We start from the raw sequence: 18,366 nt of genomic DNA on the forward strand, positions 1-18,366 counted from the left end.
CTGATTACATCCAACTCTACATGCCGCTAAAGCTGACCAACACGCCGGATTGTAGACAGCTGGAGGCGTGTCTTAATGAAATGAAGCAATGGATGTCCGCTAACTTCTTGCAACTCAACGCCAAGAAAACGGAAATGCTGATTATCGGTCCTGCTAGACACCGACATTTATTTGATAATACCACCTTAACATTTGACAAACAAACAATTACACAAGGCGACTCGGTAAAGAATTTGGGTATTATCTTCGACCCAACTCTCTCGTTTGAGTCACATATTAAGAGTGTTACTAAAACGGCCTTCTTTCATCTCCGTAATATCGCTAAAATGCGTTCTATTTTATCCACTAGCGATGCTGAGATCATTATTCATGCGTTCGTTACGTCTCGTCTTGATTACTGTAACGTATTATTTTCGGGTCTCCCTATGTCTAGCATTAAAAGATTACAGTTGGTACAAAATGCGGCTGCTAGACTTTTGACAAGAACAAGAAAATTTGATCATATTATGCCTATACTGGCTCACCTGCACTGGCTTCCTGTGCACTTAAGATGTGACTTTAAGGTTTTACTACTTACGTATAAAATACTACACTGTCTAGCTCCAGCCTATCTTGCCGATTGTATTGTGCCATATGTCCCGGCAAGAAATCTGCGTTCAAAGAACTCTGGCTTATTAGTGATTCCCAGAGCCCAAAAAAAGTCTGCGGGCTATAGAGCGTTTTCTATTCGGGCTCCAGTACTATGGAATGCCCTCCTGGTTAACAGTTAGAGATGCTACCTCAGTAGAAGCATTTAAGTCCCATCTTAAAACTCATTTGTATACTCTAGCCTTTAAATAGCCCCCCTTTTTTAGACCAGTTGATCTGCCGTTTCTTTTCTTATCTCCTCTGCTCCCCCCTATCCCTTGTGAAGGGGGACACACACAGGTTTGGTGGCCATGGATGAAGTGCTGGCTGTCCAGAGTCGAGACCCGGGGTGGACCGCTCGCCTGTGCATCGGTTGGGAACATCTCTGCGCTGCTGACCCGTCTCCGCTTGGGATGGTTTCCTGCTGACCCACTATGGACTGGACTCTCACTATTATGTTGGATCCACTATGAACTGGACTCTCACAATATTATGTCAGACCCACTCAACATCCATTGCATTCGGTCATCCCTAGAGGGGTGGGGGGGGGGGGGGGGGGGGGGTGTTACCCACATATGCGGTCCTCTCCAAGGTTTCTTATAGTCATTCACATCGACGTCCCACTGGGGTGAATTTTTCCTTGCCCTTATGTGGGCTCTGTACCGAGGATGTCGTTGTGGCTTGTGCAGCCCTTTGAGACACTTGTGATTTAGGGCTATATAAATAAACATTGATTGACTGATTGATTGATTGATTGAAAAGGAGCAGCCATGTAAGACAGAAGGCAACCACTTGCGTATTACCACCATCTAGAGCAGTGGTCTTTTTTTTTGTCATTAAAAAAAATACAATCATGTGTGCTTACGGACTGTATCCCTGCAGATTGTATTGATCTATATAGGAACCATAAATATTAATAACGAAAAGAAACAACCCTTTTGTGCGAATGAGTGTGAATGAGTGTAAAATGGGGGAGGGAGGTTTTTTGGGTTGCTGCACTAATTGTAAGTGTATCTTGTGTTTTTTATGTTGATTTAATAAAAAATAAAAAATAAAATGTATATATATATATATATATATTTTTTTTTTTTTTTTTTTTTTTTTTTTCCTTGTGCGGCCCGGTACCAATCGATCCACGGACCGGTACCGGGCTGCGGCCCGGTGGTTGGGACCACTGATGTAGAGGACTAAAGTGAAACTGTATAGTCTTTCACATTGAACTCAGACATGTTAATTGTGTATAGAAGATTGTTCAGCCTTGAAGGAGGTATGCTCTCTCCTGACTGCCATTGTGATGTTGCTAATGTATTACTATATAAACTCTAGTGATGAGCTGACCCACCTTAATGGATTTGCGATCGTTCCTCTCGACAGTGTCGTCCAACTCATCACAGGGGTAGAATCCAGGAAAAGGCGTGAAAGGGTTCACCCGGGGGCGACACGAGCCTGAAAACGTGCCCATGAGGCTGGAGATGCTGTGCAGAGTGGAGATGGTGTGAGGCGACAAGGACGAATCCATCAGCAGCTCAGAAAGCAGGTTTCTGGCCTCGTTGATGACTGACAGGTCAACGCCATTGCCGCTCGCCGCACCCTGCCACACATTAAGGAAGAAGACTGTCAAGGTGCCGTCTGCGTCAAAGCAGGACTTTATAGAGATACACACAAACCCTGTTGAAAAATCTTTGTTATTTAATAAGAGTGCACGGTCTACTCCTGGTTACAATAGTTACAGAGGAATGTTAGGGGAACAATGGAAAAAAACTCAGGCTAAAAAAAATAATGATCATTCCAAAAGTATAGTCTTTATATTTGAAGAACTGTAGAAAATGATGAGAATGAAGTCATTCAATTACGAGCATAAACATACTGCATACCTGCATTAGCATGAGGGCTGTTGGGTATCTTGTCAAAATAGAGTAGATTTAAAAACAATGAAATTGTCCGTGTTGTGGCAAATCAACTTTTTAACAACTTTTATAGTGAATAACCACACATTGAAGTCATCTTATTAGTTTGAGAAGTATTTTTAAACAAAAATATATCATACACAAAAAGTATAACATTCACTGTCATATTTGCAGGACACGGCTAGAATGTGTCATCAACATGCTTGTGGCCAAATTTATATAATTTACTGTATATCGTCTATATAGCTATGACTCTAAGATTTTCAAAAGTATTGTTTTCCCCAAGCGAGTGAGAGCTTTTCTTCTTGTCATTCACTCACATGCGCACACATAACCACCTAAAGATGAAGTTGGGACCTTCTTTAAAAAGTGACTCAGAGATTTCAATGAAGGTGATCAATGAAGCAGAGTCATCAAATTGTAAAGCAGCTAGAAAATATGACCCTCTTTTATATTCAGGATTTTTATCACACTGATGATAAAAACATGTGGTTTAATGATTCATTTGGCATTTGATTTCATAACATTTATTGACAATCCTGGGTAATCTTACATTGAGTGTCATCTTTTTTAGGGATGGGGGGTCAATACCATTTTGGTCAATACAGCAGGAAAGAAAGTAGCAATATTTTCGAGCACATGATTTATAGCACGTGTGTGAGTTTGCAATGGCCACAGCAGTATTTTGATTGTAAAATGACAAGGAATGACAAGCTAATTTACAATGCAACTGGTAAATCTTGTCACGGTCTTTAAGGTTTTTGCTGTGTTTTGTTCCGCTTGTGCTGTTTTTTGTGTTATAGTTTGAACCTGTGTCTTGCCCTGGCCCTTGTATATCCTGCTATCAGCTCTCTCTTCCCACTTGTGTCATAGACCAAGTGTACATTGTATTTTTTGTATAGACTGGTATTGTCTGGTAGTTATCTCCTGGCATGTGCCTTGTGTTTTTAGTAGGGCTGTCAAAGTTAGTGCCTTAACACATGCAATTAATCTCAAAACATGATCGCATTAATCATGTATGAATGCAAATTAATCACGCTATTTATTTTGAACACGCATGCTCCTTTAGCTTAACCTGAAAGGCAAAGTAGGTTGTTTTACGGTCGGTGATCGGGTCATTGCATACGTCAGTGCAAAGTTGAGTGAGGAGACTCCGACTGGTGTTCTCGGGCAAATTTCCATACACCCAAACGAATATCAAATTTTGAACAAATGATGTGCATTCATGTAAACAATGTGCCTGTATGACATTCTAAAAATAAAATTGCCTTGGTGTCAAATTTTTTTGGGGTTCTTTTATAAAGTTTATTTTAATTCAGCATGCAAGTAATTTATTGCAATCAATTGTGATTAATCACAATGCAAAAGTGTGATTAATCTGATTCAAAAATATTTTGAGCTGCATTTTTGCATTGCCTGTCCTTGCTTGCCTACATTTGGGTGCCCCTCACCTTGCCCCCATACCCCAAAAGAAAAAATATCGTACTTAATGTGAAACCTTATTTGGTTTAATAAAGAGTAGTAGGCCTATAAACCAATACATTAATATTGCATACAAGAAAAGACACTTACAGCGCCCCAAAAGGGGGACATGTTTTACGAGCTGTGCATGTGGAACAGCAACATAATGTGGACTTTTAGCTGTGGGAGTGAAATTCTTTGATAGATTGAACAAATAGTTCCTCGAGAAGAAAGAATGTGTGAGTGTGATAAAATGTGGCAAGTCAACAGTATCAAGGTCATTGTGTGCCAGCTTTTAAAGTGTGTGTGTGTGTGTGCGTGCGTGCATGTGTGTAAAAGTAATAGCAATCGGTAACTTGAAGACAGATTTCTTTTGTATTTATTGTTGGGCTTTTTTGCTTTCGTGATATATCTGCATGTGCACTACTGACCTGATACTGAGGTTTGTACCAGTGTTTCAGATCCCAGTCCCACAGGATCATCTGAAAAAGAGGAAAACACACATTAATTTCATAAGTTTGGTTCACAGCAGACATAAACTTTACTTTTCTATACAACACGCTCTAACCACTATGTTCTTTTTACAGCGAGGCCACTGGCAGGTCAGTGTTATTAGGCAGACAGGGCCTTGTGCTGGTCCATTCTGCTTGTTATCCAAACACACAGTGTAGTAACAGTTTACATTAAGGATTTGCTGCACACTTCCAACTACAGGTATGCTAAAAGCTTGTTGCATTACTGAAAGCAGACTGAGGTCTTGTACTGAAAGAAGGGGAAGAAAAGTAAACCACTAAAACCACAGCGGTGCGTCTGTAATGGAGCTATGAGATCTTATCTGGTGGCAACTACGTCAATCGGCAGCATTTCCATGTTATCTGTTAGTAACCAAACAGGAGCACAGAATACAGTTAGAAGTTAGAACAAGTTGCGTAACACAACCTCAAATAACCCAATCCGATGTTTTGAGTGTAGGGCTGCAACTAACAACTAATTTGATAATCGATTAATCTGTCGATTATTACTTCGATTGATCGATTAATAATTGGATAAAAGAGACAAACTACATTTATATCCTTTCCAGTATTTTATTGAAAAAAAAAACAGCATACTGGCACTATACTTATTTTGATTATTTCCCAGCTGTTTGTAAATGTTGCAGTTTATAAATAAAGGTTTATATAAAAAATAAAAATAAAAGAAATAGCCTCTGTGCATGCGCATAACATAGATCTAACGAATCGATGACTAAATTAATCACCAACTATTTTTATAATCGATTAGTTGTTGCAGCCCTATTTGAGTGTGACAAACTTGACAGAAATCTCAATGTCTTGCAAGAGAAAAAACCACACCATCAAAATTGTGATCTAGTTACACATTAAATAATAAAGTTTGGCATTTTTTCTGGAGGCAAACTGTACTTGTCAGAGGTACATACTGACTTGTATCCAACATAACACTTAATAACAATAAATATAAAATCCATTCTTTTGTTCTTACAATTCCTTTGGACACAATTTTTCCAGTATTGTTTCGTTACTTGCCACATGAGGGCGAGACGCATGTTTACATGTAAATGATAGAGCCTTTATGAGAAAAGCTTTAAAATGTAATGCAAAATTAAATTATCCAACAACAAAAGCCTCACATTTCCCAAGATAATTAGTGACACACAACCATAGGGTATACTAATTAGTAGAATACAGTGATTATATGCATCAGTGCTGTCAGAATGTCATACAGCAGTGTTTTTCAACCTTTTTTGAGCCAAGGCACATTTTTTTCATTGGAAAAATCCAGAGGCACACCACTAGCAGAAAACATAAAAAGATGACACTCAGCAGCCGATATTGACAGTAAAAAATCGTTCTCGCAATTGTTGGATATAAATTCAAACCATAACCAACCATGCTGCACTATAGCTCGTCTCAAAGTAGGTGTACTGTCACGACCTGTCACATCACGCCGCAACTTATTTTGAGTTTTTTGGTGTTTTCCTGTGTGTAGTGTTTCCTATTTTGTTGTTGATTGTCATGTCATGTACGGATGTACTTTGTGGACGCCGTCTGCTGCTCCACACGCTGTAAGTCTTTGCTGTCATCCAGCATTCTATTTTTGTTTACTTTGCAGCCAGTTCAGATTTAGTTTCCTTTTGCATAGCCATCCCTAAGCTTCAATGCCTTTTCCTAGCAGCACTCGCCTTTTGTTTATTTTTGGTTTAAGCATTAGATACCTTTTTACCTTCACACTGCCTTCCGCTGTCGTCTGCATATTGTGATCACAACAAACCATGTTCCCGACATCCTCAAAGCAATTAGCTACCTGCTGCCACCTACTGATATGAAAGAGTATTACACGGTTACTCTGCCGCGCTCTAGACAGCACAGACACTCAACGGCACATTATTTACGGTTTATAATTACTGGTTTGCAAAAAATATTTTTAACCCAATTAGGTGAAATGACATCATCTCCCACGGCACACCAGACAATATCTCACGGCACACTAGTGTGCCGCGGCACAGTGGTTGAAAAACACTGTCATACAGGGCATATTTGCCCAATACTTGGTAACAGTTTTATTTAAAGTCCAGTCAGAGATTATTTTGTATAGGCAATTGCCTGCGAATACAACAGTCTCTGCACTATCATATGCATTGACCTGATCACTGACCATATAAAAAACTGTGCCGCTATTTAGATAACCATCCACGGGTATTGCTTGACTAATCTGCATATATAAGGGGTGTAACAATTGATCGATATATCGATAGATCGATTAATATTCCTAAATTTCAAGTATATCGATCTGTGCTCAGCAAGTTTACCTTCCTCAAGATAGGCATCGATCCAAGAATGTTATAAAAGGGAATCGATTGATTTTATCGATTCAAGAGTGCACTTAAACTTTTAAAAATAAGGACGTTAAACGTTAGGTCTATTACTCGTCTGTGACGTCATCAAAACAAAAATGCTGTATATCTGTATATCTAAATGCCATAAGACAATATTTACAACACAAAAACGGTTTATCTACAGCACGATTGCAAAAGCCACAGCAAAAACAAACGACACAAAACAATAATTTAAAGCTGCGACACAACTTTAAACCACAAAATACACGACCGACACAACGGAAGTGACAGCGAAGCAAGTTACGGCGACGCACCGACTTCTGCAACACAACATGAAGCGACAACAACTAACAGTCAAAATAAGGTCATTTCATCAGAAACAAATAAATACAAGATATGGATCAAGGAGGCTATGGAAAAAAGTAAGTGAGGTGCGAACACCATCAACAGGGATAAGGGGGCATACATGCTTCCGAACATCTAAAACGCTGTTTTTCATTGTCGACGCCAGGGCGGACAGTTGTGGTTGCACTTTATTCCACAATGTGAATGCATCGGTCATTAATTGTTGTTTACTTGCTTGTTTGTATCCATAATTCATTTATACCTAATTCCCTGACAAGAAATATAGGATATATACAGTAATATAGGAAACTTCACCTGCAGTGTCCAGAATACAATATTTATTTCACAGTCACAAGCCCCTTTCGACTGCATCTCCAATTCATCGACCATGTTGTAGTTTTCAGTGCTTCTAAATTAAGTCCACTGACAGATATAAGTTAGAACTATTCGCTACTTGTTCTAAGAAATGGCAACGGCGGAGGATTTTAGCATGCATGTGAATGTATGAGCCAGTTTGCCCCACAACAAGAGAAAATTGTGGACTCGCCTGAATATTTTCGGATTAACCTCTACCACACATGAAGATTTCTGCTGACATAACTAAGGCAAAATACCTCACTCAAGTCTAAATTTTCAAAGGACTCGTTTGGAGCAAGTTAGGAAGAAGGCAAGATTGTTAAATAAATATCTCTGCCATGCCTCCATGGTTTGATTTGAAATTTCCGGGACTTATGTGGATCCCAAATACACAATAGGCAACAACAAGCAAAGAAAGTTGGTTTTGCATATCATACATCTATACATTTTCTACCACTTGTCCCATCCGGGGTCACGAGTGGTGCTGGACCTCATCGCAGGGCCAACATAGATAGACAGACGACATTCACACACTACGGCCAATTTAGTGTTGCCAATCAACCTATCCACAGGTGCATGTCTTTAGAGGTGGGAGGAAGCCGGAGTACCCGGAGGGAACCCACACAGTCAGGGGGAGAACATGCAAACTCCACACAGAAAGATCCCAAGCCCAGGATCGAACCCAGGATCGTATTGTGAGGCACACACACAAACCTGTGTTTTGCCGTTTTGCATAATAGTAGCCCTTTGGTTGCATGCATGTCACATGTTGCATGTAACTTGAGCATGAGGCCAAATTGGTCCACAGATGATTGGCTCTATCCCATCTCCTCTCATCAAGTGAGGCTTCAATGATTAAAGTAGGATGTTGGCTATCCGTCTTTCGAATCTGTAAAATGCTGGCAAACACTAAATATGGTAAATGTGTCATGGCAACCCAATATAAAGGCCAGGGGAAAAAATGCTCTGTGCACCATGGCAACGGGATGGCAGGAGATGGCCAGATGACCAAGAACCGTTGTTGGCCTTCTGTTTATGAAACTACGAGGAGAACAAATTACTCGATGGGAAGAAACTGATGCCATAGAGGGAAAGGGCTGTAATTTGGAAAGGACACACAACTAGAAGATGAAAATAACTATAGGATCGCATTTAGTTGAAAGACAGCTATAGTATTTATTTTAAACTACACTATACTATACCACACACACTATAGCTTCTTGAATTATGTGTGCAATAAGTTTATCTTTATAGCATGCTTCTCCTATTATTGCTGCAAACTATCAATCAATCAATCAAAGTTTACTTATATAGATAGCCCTTAATTACAAATGTCTCAAAGGGCTGCACAAGCCACAACGACATCCTTGGCTCAGATCCCACATCAGGGCAAGAAAAAACTCAACCCAATGGGAACAACGAGAAACCTTGGAATGGACCGCAGATGTGGGGAACCCGAATAGATACAGTTAATAATGTGAGATTCCAGTCCATAGTGGAGTCAGCACTGACACCTGACAATTAAAACGCACCTGAAGGTGCACAATTTAGTTTTCAAGTCACACAAAAACTCAGGATGTTGAAATTTCCAACATCACTGAAAACTTTGGCATATGCTGTGCGACTTTAGCTTACATAAAGGATAAAGTCCACAAGTGGTACACTTTTCAATTTATTAACTACTAGAAAGTGGTTACAGGGACAGCAGTAAGCACAAATATAAACAAGTATTTCAAAAGACTGTTCCCAGGTATATACAGTAATTATTCAACTGTTGTAATTCACTGCATTACGCATAGGTCAAGGTACTGTACATTCAGAATGGCTGGGAATCTCAGAGTACTTCACAACACAATATGATATAGTATGCATGGTAGAGATCGACGATATATATATTTTTTCCAAATATAACAAAACTAAATCGGCAGATTGAACCTACAGTACACACACGATAACATTTTTAAATGAAGTAGATAGTGATAACCATTGCTCATGCACCAGCCATTTTTCCCTCCACATACTGTATATATGTATATACTGTATACATATACTGTACAGTGTTGGCGCAAAGTCATTTACTGGAGACATGTCACAGAATGAAGTTAAAAAGGTTGACGTTACACTCAACTTAGTGTTTACCATGAAGTCTTTCTTTTGACAGCCCCTCGCGGTAAAGTTGTCCGGTATTTGTGATTGATAAAACTTTCGGCGAATCATAATTTACGACCAATAAAAACACAATAAACGACGACGGAATTTTGACCCGGCAAATATTAACAAAACAAAACACCGGCGGAAAGCGATAATCGATAAAATAAAAAAAATAAACAAGCAAATAGGGCGGTGAAGAAAAAAAATTGCGCGGGCTTCTGGAATTGCGCGTCTTTTCTGATTTCAATGCGTAAAAAGACATAAAAAGTGTGTTAATGCCAACACTGCATATGTATATATAAATATATATCAATATGTATATATGGGTTGTACGGTATACCGGTATTAGTATAGTACCGCGATACTAATGAATCATATTCAGTACTAGACCGCCTATAAAAAGTACCGGTCCCCGACCCGTCGTCGTCACCGTCACGTCATGTCATGCAGATGAGCATGTTCAGCAGTGCACAATTACGGAGTACACTTACAAGCAACACAGTGTGTAGACAGAAAAGGGAGAATGGACGCATTTTAAAGTTAAAAAGTTAAAGTAACAATGGTTGTCACTAGGGATGATACTCGAAACCGGTTTTCCCGGTTGTTCGATAAGAAAAGAACCGAGTCCTCGGACTCGAATCCCTTTTTGAGAACCGGGACCCGTTATCGAGACCACTATAGTAAAGAAAAAGAGTTGGTTCTTTATTCGAATCCCTGGGAACGAATCCCGTACCGACCAGAAATGCCCCGTGAGACATCACAAGAAAACATCACGTAGCTCAGTCATTAGGCGCAGATAGCGAAAGCAGGAAAAAAATGGACCGGAAAAAGCGCTCCGAGGTGTAATAAAGTTCAAAACAAAAGGTATCATCCAATGAATAACTTTACTGAGAGATTTGAGCAGGGTACAAACACATGACGAACACTTTTACGACCAACCGGAAACATAGCAACCAGGCTAGCAACGCACCTCCTTTACGGCAGCTGTCGCAACGTTCTTAAAGCAACCGCAGCACATACATATATATACAACATCTCCCTTTTTAGGGCCCGCATGGCCCATTGTATAAGGACTCCCAAAGGGAGTCCTTATGCAATGGGACATAAGGACCTATTGAATTTGTAAGGTTTTATTATTATTATACCGGCCGCCTCTTTGAGCACTAATTTGACCCACTTAACATGCTTCAAAACTCACCATATTTGACCCACACATCAGGACCTGCGAAAATTGTCTTTTAATGAAAAAACCGAACCCCAAAACTCAAAATTGCGGTCTAGCGCCCCCTAGGAAAAAAAAAACTAGACTGCCTGTAACTCCCACTAGGAAGGTCGGAAAGACATGAAACAAAATTCTCTATGTAGGTCTGACTTAGACCTAGATTTCATAATTGTACATCCTTGGGCAGAAATCAACAGGAAGTTGGCAATTCCCCCTTCAAGACAAAAAAGTACTAAAAACAGTCACTTTTGCCTCTTTGAGCTGTAATTTGACCCCCTTAACATGCTTCAAAACTCACCGAACTGAACACACACATCAGGGCTGGCAGAAATTGCGATCTAATAAAAAAACCTAACCCCAAATCTCAAAATTTTTGAATAAAACGCTGAAAAAACTGCTCCTCGGAAGAAAAAAATTACAAAACTGCCTGTAACTCCCACTGGGAAGGTCGGAGAGACATGAAACAAAAACCAATCAACAGGAAATTTGCTATTCCCCCTTCAAAACAAATTTATTGTAAAAACCGGTCACCTTCCTTCAAAAACTATCTCCTCTGAGCGCGTTTGTCGTTTCGGCTTCAAACTAACACAGGAGAGAGATTGAACCCTTGTGTATAAAAGTACAGAACAGCGTTTTTCTAACTGCTCCTGTTTTGATTTTATGACCCTTCAAAAACCGCTGCGCTGATGCTGCTGTTTTTTTAAGATGGCTGCTTAAAAACCAGCGTGCCTACACAATGCAGACAAGGTAGGTACACTAGACAAAAGTATTGGGACACTTATGACTACCACCGGACAAAAGTATTGGGACACTTATGACTACCACCGGACAAAAGTATTGGGACACTTAGGACGACAACTGGACAAAAGTATTGGGACACTTGGGACTACAACTTGACAAAAGTATTGGGAAACTTAGGACTACCACTGAACAAAAGTATTGGGACACTTACACTGGACCAAAATATTGGGACACTTACGCCGAAAACTGGACAAAAGTATTGGGACACTTGGGACTAAAACTTGACAAAAGTATTGGGACACTTAGGATGAAAACTGGACAAAAGTATTGGGACACTTAGGAATACAACTGGACATAAGTATTGGGACACTTACACTGGACAAAAGTATTGGGACACTTACACTGGACAAAAGTATTGGGACACTTACACTGGACAAATGTATTGGGACACTTAGGACTACAACTTGACAAAAGAAGGGGACACTTAGGACTAAAACTGGACAAAAGTTTTGGGACACTTAGGACTAAAACTGGACAAAAGTATTGGGACACTTATGACTAAAACTTGACAAAAGTATTGGGCCACTTGGGACTAAAACTTGACAAAAGTATTGGGACACTTAGGACTACCACTCGACAAAAGCATTGGGACACTTAGGACTAAAACTGGACAAAAGTATTGGGACACTTAGGACTAAAACTTGACAAACGTATTGGGCCACTTGGGACTTAGACTTGACAAAAGTATTGGGACACTTAGGACTACGACTTATAAAAGTATTGGGACGCTTACACTGGACAAAAGTATTGGGACACTTGGGGCTACAACTGGACAAATGTATTGGGACACTTAGGACTAAAACTGGACAAAAGTGTTGGGACACTTAGGACTAAAACTGACCAAAAGTATTGGTACACTTGGGATTAAAACTTGACAAAAGTATTGGGACACTTAGGGCTAAAACTTGACATAAGTATTGGGAAACTTCGAACTACCACGGGACAAAAGTGTTGGGACACTTAGGACTAAAACTGGACAAAAGTATTGGGACACTTGGGACGTAAACTGGACAAAAGTATTGGGACACTTGGGACTAACACTTGACAAATTTATTGGGACACTTAGGACGAACACTGGACAAAAGTTTTGGGACACTTTGGACTAAAACTGGACAAAAGTATTGGGACACTTAGGATTAACACTTGACAAAAGTATTGGGACACTTAAGACTAAAACTTGACATAAGTATTGGGAAACTTAGGACTAAAACTGGACTAAAGTTTTGGGACACTTCCGACTACCACTAGACAAAAGTATTGGGACACTTAGGACTAAAACTGGACAAAAGTATTGGGACACTTAGGACTACCACTGGACAAAAGTATTGGGACACCTACACTGGACAAAAGTATTGGGACACTTAGGACTACAACTTGACAAAATTATTGGGACACTTAGGACTAAAACTGGACTAAAGTATTGGGACACTTAGGACTAAAACTGGACACAAGTATTGGGACACTTAGGACTACCACTCGACAAAAGTATTGGGACGCTTACACTGGACAAAAGCATTGGGACACTTAGGACTAAAACTGGACAAAAGTATTGTGACACTTAGGACTAAAACTTGACAAACGTATTGGGCCGCTTGGGACTAAAAGTAGACAAAAGTATTGGGACACTTAGAACTACCACTGAACAAAAGTATTGGGACACTTACACTGGACAAAAGTATTGGGACATTTCGGACTACAAGTAGACAAAAGTATTGGGACACTTAGGACTACCACTGAACAAAAGTATTGGGACACTTACACTGGACAAAAGTATTGGTACACTTAGGACGAAAACTGGACAAAAGTATTGGGACACTTGGGACTAAAACTTGACAAAGTATTAAGACACTTAGGACTACAACTTGACATAAGTATTGGGACACTTCGGACTACCACTGGACAAAAGTATTGGGACACTTAGGAATAAAACTGGACAAAAGTATTGGGACACTTAGGACGAACACTGGACAACACTATTGGGACACTTGGGACTACAACTTGACAAACGTATTGGGACACTTAGGACTACAACTGGACAAAAGTATTGGGACACTTATGACTATCACTGGACAAAAGTATTGGGACACTTAGGCCGACAACTGGACAAAAGTATTGGGACACTTGGGACTACAACTTGACAAAAGTATTGGGACACTTACGACTACCACTGAACAAAAGTATTGGGCAACTGGAAAAAAGTATTGGGACACTTACACTGGACAAAAGTATTGGGACACTTGTTTCAAAAACTTGACAAAAGTATTGGGACACTTAGGACTCAACGTAGACAAAAGTAGTGGGAGACTTAGGACTACCACTGGACAAAAGTATTGGGACACTTACACTGGACAAAGGTATTGGGACACTTGGGACTACAAGTAGACAAAAGTATTGGGACACTTATTACTACCACTGGACAAAAGTATTGGGACACTTAGGACAAAAATTGGACAAAAGTATTGGGACACTTGTGTCAAAAACTTGACAAAAGTATTGGGACACTTAGGACTAAAAGTAGACAAAAGTATTGGGAAACTTACACTGGACTAAAGTATTGGGACACTTGGGACTACAAGTAGACAAAAGTATTGGGACACTTATGACTACCACTGGACAAACGTATTGGGACATTTAGGACTACAACTTGACAAAAGTATTGGGACACTTAGGACTACCACTGGACAAAAGTATTGGGCCACTTGGACTAAAACTTGACAAAAATATTGGTAGTCTGGACAAAAGTATTGTGACACTTAGGACTAAAACTTGACAAACGTATTGGGCCGCTTGGGACTAAAAGTAGACAAAAGTATTGGGACACTTAGAACTACCACTGAACAAAAGTATTGGGACACTTACACTGGACAAAAGTATTGGGACATTTCGGACTACAAGTAGACAAAAGTATTGGGACACTTAGGACTACCACTGAACAAAAGTATTGGGACACTTACACTGGACAAAAGTATTGGTACACTTAGGACGAAAACTGGACAAAAGTATTGGGACACTTGGGACTAAAACTTGACAAAGTATTAAGACACTTAGGACTACAACTTGACATAAGTATTGGGACACTTCGGACTACCACTGGACAAAAGTATTGGGACACTTAGGAATAAAACTGGTAAAAAGTATTGGGACACTTAGGACGAACACTGGACAACACTATTGGGACACTTGGGACTACAACTTGACAAACGTATTGGGACACTTAGGACTACAACTGGACAAAAGTATTGGGACACTTATGACTATCACTGGACAAAAGTATTGGGACACTTAGGCCGACAACTGGACAAAAGTATTGGGACACTTGGGACTACAACTTGACAAAAGTATTGGGACACTTACGACTACCACTGAACAAAAGTATTGGGCAACTGGAAAAAAGTATTGGGACACTTACACTGGACAAAAGTATTGGGACACTTGTTTCAAAAACTTGACAAAAGTATTGGGACACTTAGGACTCAACGTAGACAAAAGTAGTGGGAGACTTAGGACTACCACTGGACAAAAGTATTGGGACACTTACACTGGACAAAAGTATTGGGACACTTGGGACTACAAGTAGACAAAAGTATTGGGACACTTATTACTACCACTGGACAAAAGTATTGGGACATTTAGGACAAAAATTGGACAAAAGTATTGGGACACTTGTGTTAAAAACTTGACAAAAGTATTGGGACACTTAGGACTAAAAGTAGACAAAAGTATTGGGAAACTTAGGACTACAACTGGACAAAAGTATTGGGACACTTACACTGGACTAAAGTATTGGGACACTTGGGACTACAAGTAGACAAAAGTATTGGGACACTTATGACTACCACTGGACAAACGTATTGGGACATTTAGGACTACAACTTGACAAAAGTATTGGGACACTTAGGACTACCACTGGACAAAAGTATTGGGCCACTTGGACTAAAACTTGACAAAAATATTGGTAGTCTGGACAAAAGTATTGGGACACTTAGGACTACAACTTGACAAAAGTATTGGGACACTTTGGACTAAAACTGGACAAAAGTTTTGGGACACTTAGGACTACAACTACACAAAAGTATTGGGACACTTAGGACATAACTTGACAAAAGTATTGGGCCACTTGGGACTAAAACTTGACTAAAGTATTGGGCCACTTTGGACTAAAACTTGACAAAAGTATTGGTAGTCTGGACAAAATTTTTGGGACACTTAGGACTAAACGTAGACAAAAGTATTGGGACACTTAGGACTACCACTTGACAAAAGTATTGGGACACTTACACTGGACAAAAGTATTAGGACACTTACACTGGACAAAAGTATTGGGACACTTAACACTACAACTTGACAAAAGTATTGGGACACTTAGGACTAAAACTGGACAAAAGTATTGGGACACTTAAGACCAAAACTGGACAGAAGTATTGGGACACTTATGACGAAAACTGGACAAAAGTATTGGGACACTTGGAAATAAAACTTGACAAAAGTATTCGGACACTTAGGACGCAAACTTGACAAGTATTGGGACACTTAGGAATAAAACTGGACAAAAGTATTGGGACACTTAGGAATAAAACTGGACAAAAGTATTGGGACACTTTGGACGAAAACTGGACAACACTATTGGGACACTTGGGACTAAAACTTGACACACGTATTGGGACACTTAGAACTAAAACTGGACAAAAGTATTGGGACACTTATGACAAAATCTGGACAAAAGTATTGGGACACTTGGAAATAAAACTTGACAAAAGTATTGGGACACTTAGGACGACAACTGGACAATAGTATTGGGACACTTTGGACGAAAACTGGACAACACTATTGGGACACTTGGGACTACAACTTGACACACGTATTGGGACAATTACAACTTAAACTGGACAAAAGTATTGGGACACCTACACTGGACCAAAGTATTGGGACACTAAGGACTACAACTTGACAAAATCAAATCAAATCAAATCAACTTTATTTATTGGGCCACTTCGGACTACCACTAGACAAATGTATTGGGACACTTAGGACTACCACTGGACTAAAGTATTGGGACACCTACACTGGAGAAAAGTATTGGGACACATAGGACTAAAACTGGACAAAAGTATTGGGACACTTGGGACGAAAACTGGACAAAAGCATTGGGACACTTAGGACTAGCACCTGCCAAATACGCGGGCCCGACCAACGCTGCTTGCAGCTTTAATTTAACTTTTGTTTTTATTTCCTTGTAAACAAAACAAAATTACACAGTATATGTGTTGTCTGTCTAATTATAAATAATGCAGACGAGGCGTGTTGGCTGAGTGTTTGAAGTTTACTTTCACAGCGTGCTCATAAACTCATTCTTAGCTGCTGGCATGACGACATTCAACAACACTTTTCGGGGCTACCGCGCATGCTCGTCACTCCTGTTGCATGCTGGGTAGTGTAGTTGTTATATTCCCGAGCTCATAACATCACATCTTTCCCCCTATAAAGAAATAATGTTAACTCAATAAAGTGTATTTCTTTTTTTAGCTTTAACTTTTCATTTTTTAGCATTGTAACCACATTTGCAAACAACTTTTCTCTTCATAGAATTTTCTTTCAATAAAGAAATAAAGTGCAAAAATGTCAAAGCATCATAACAAACAGTTATGTCAAATAGCAGCAGAAGTGCACTTTTTGTAGAGCTGTATTATTTTAAGTTTTGTGCCCAAGGGACTGATTTTATTTAACACTATATTATTATTTATACACCTATAGTGATTAAAGAAACAGGTTGTTTTTGTGTTACTGTATATATTTGTTTTTCTGAAAAATCCCACTTAATATACTTTGGGTAACAACAATCAATATTTATATATATATATATATATATATTTTTTTTTTTAGGGGGGGTAACAGTCAATATTTATTTATTTAATAGATTTTATTTTTTTCTTATATAATAAAAGTGAGCTTTTGTTAAACCAAATATTGTGTGTTTTTTTTCATATACAACAACCTATCTGGACTCGATAAGAGAATCGATAAGAAATCGATTCGATAAGAGGATTCGATAATAGGCTTGATCTCGATAATTTCTTATTAAACGTCATCCCTAGTTGTCACAAACACACTAGGTGTGGTGAAATTATTCTCTGCATTTGACCCATCACCGTTGCTTGGCTTTATAACTAAATATAAAGGTGAAGTTATAACACTGAAACGCCCTCAGGAAGAGGTGCTTTAAGACTATTGTCTATTCGCAGTGTTGTAACAACTTCTAAATCACTGATCCTTGTCCCCATGAACACAAATATAGTAAAAAATGTTCAAGCATCATCTCTGTATGACGAGTGATAACTATTAATGCTTCACTACACACGGCAGCACACCAGAGTAGGGATGTCCGATAATAGCTTTTTGCCGATATCCGATATTCCGATATTGTCCAACTCTTTAATTACCGATACCGATATATACAGTCGTGGAATTAACACATTATTATGCCTAATTTGGACAACCAGGTATGGTGAAGATAAGATCCTTTTTTTTTTTTAATTATAAAATAAAATAAGATAAATACATTAAAAACATTTTCTTGAATAAAAAAGAAAGTAAAACCATATAAAAACAGTTACATAGAAACTAGTAATTAATGAAAATGAGTA

General features: G+C 39.2%; 1 protein-coding gene across 1 annotated transcript in view; it reads right to left on the reverse strand.

Moving 5' to 3' along the window:
• Window positions 1-18,366, reverse strand: part of pde3b (phosphodiesterase 3B) — a 154,172-nt gene that overhangs the window by 53,777 nt on the left and 82,029 nt on the right. Inside the window, exons 2-3 of the mRNA XM_061963942.1 lie at window positions 4,427-4,477; window positions 1,970-2,218 (exon numbers count right to left, since the gene is read on the reverse strand). Coding sequence (XP_061819926.1) covers window positions 1,970-2,218; window positions 4,427-4,477 — 300 coding nt within the window. The remainder of the gene's footprint in view (window positions 1-1,969; window positions 2,219-4,426; window positions 4,478-18,366) is intronic.

This window comes from Nerophis lumbriciformis, linkage group LG06 (genome assembly GCF_033978685.3).
Source record: "Nerophis lumbriciformis linkage group LG06, RoL_Nlum_v2.1, whole genome shotgun sequence".
In the NCBI taxonomy this organism is placed as follows: domain Eukaryota; kingdom Metazoa; phylum Chordata; class Actinopteri; order Syngnathiformes; family Syngnathidae; genus Nerophis; species Nerophis lumbriciformis.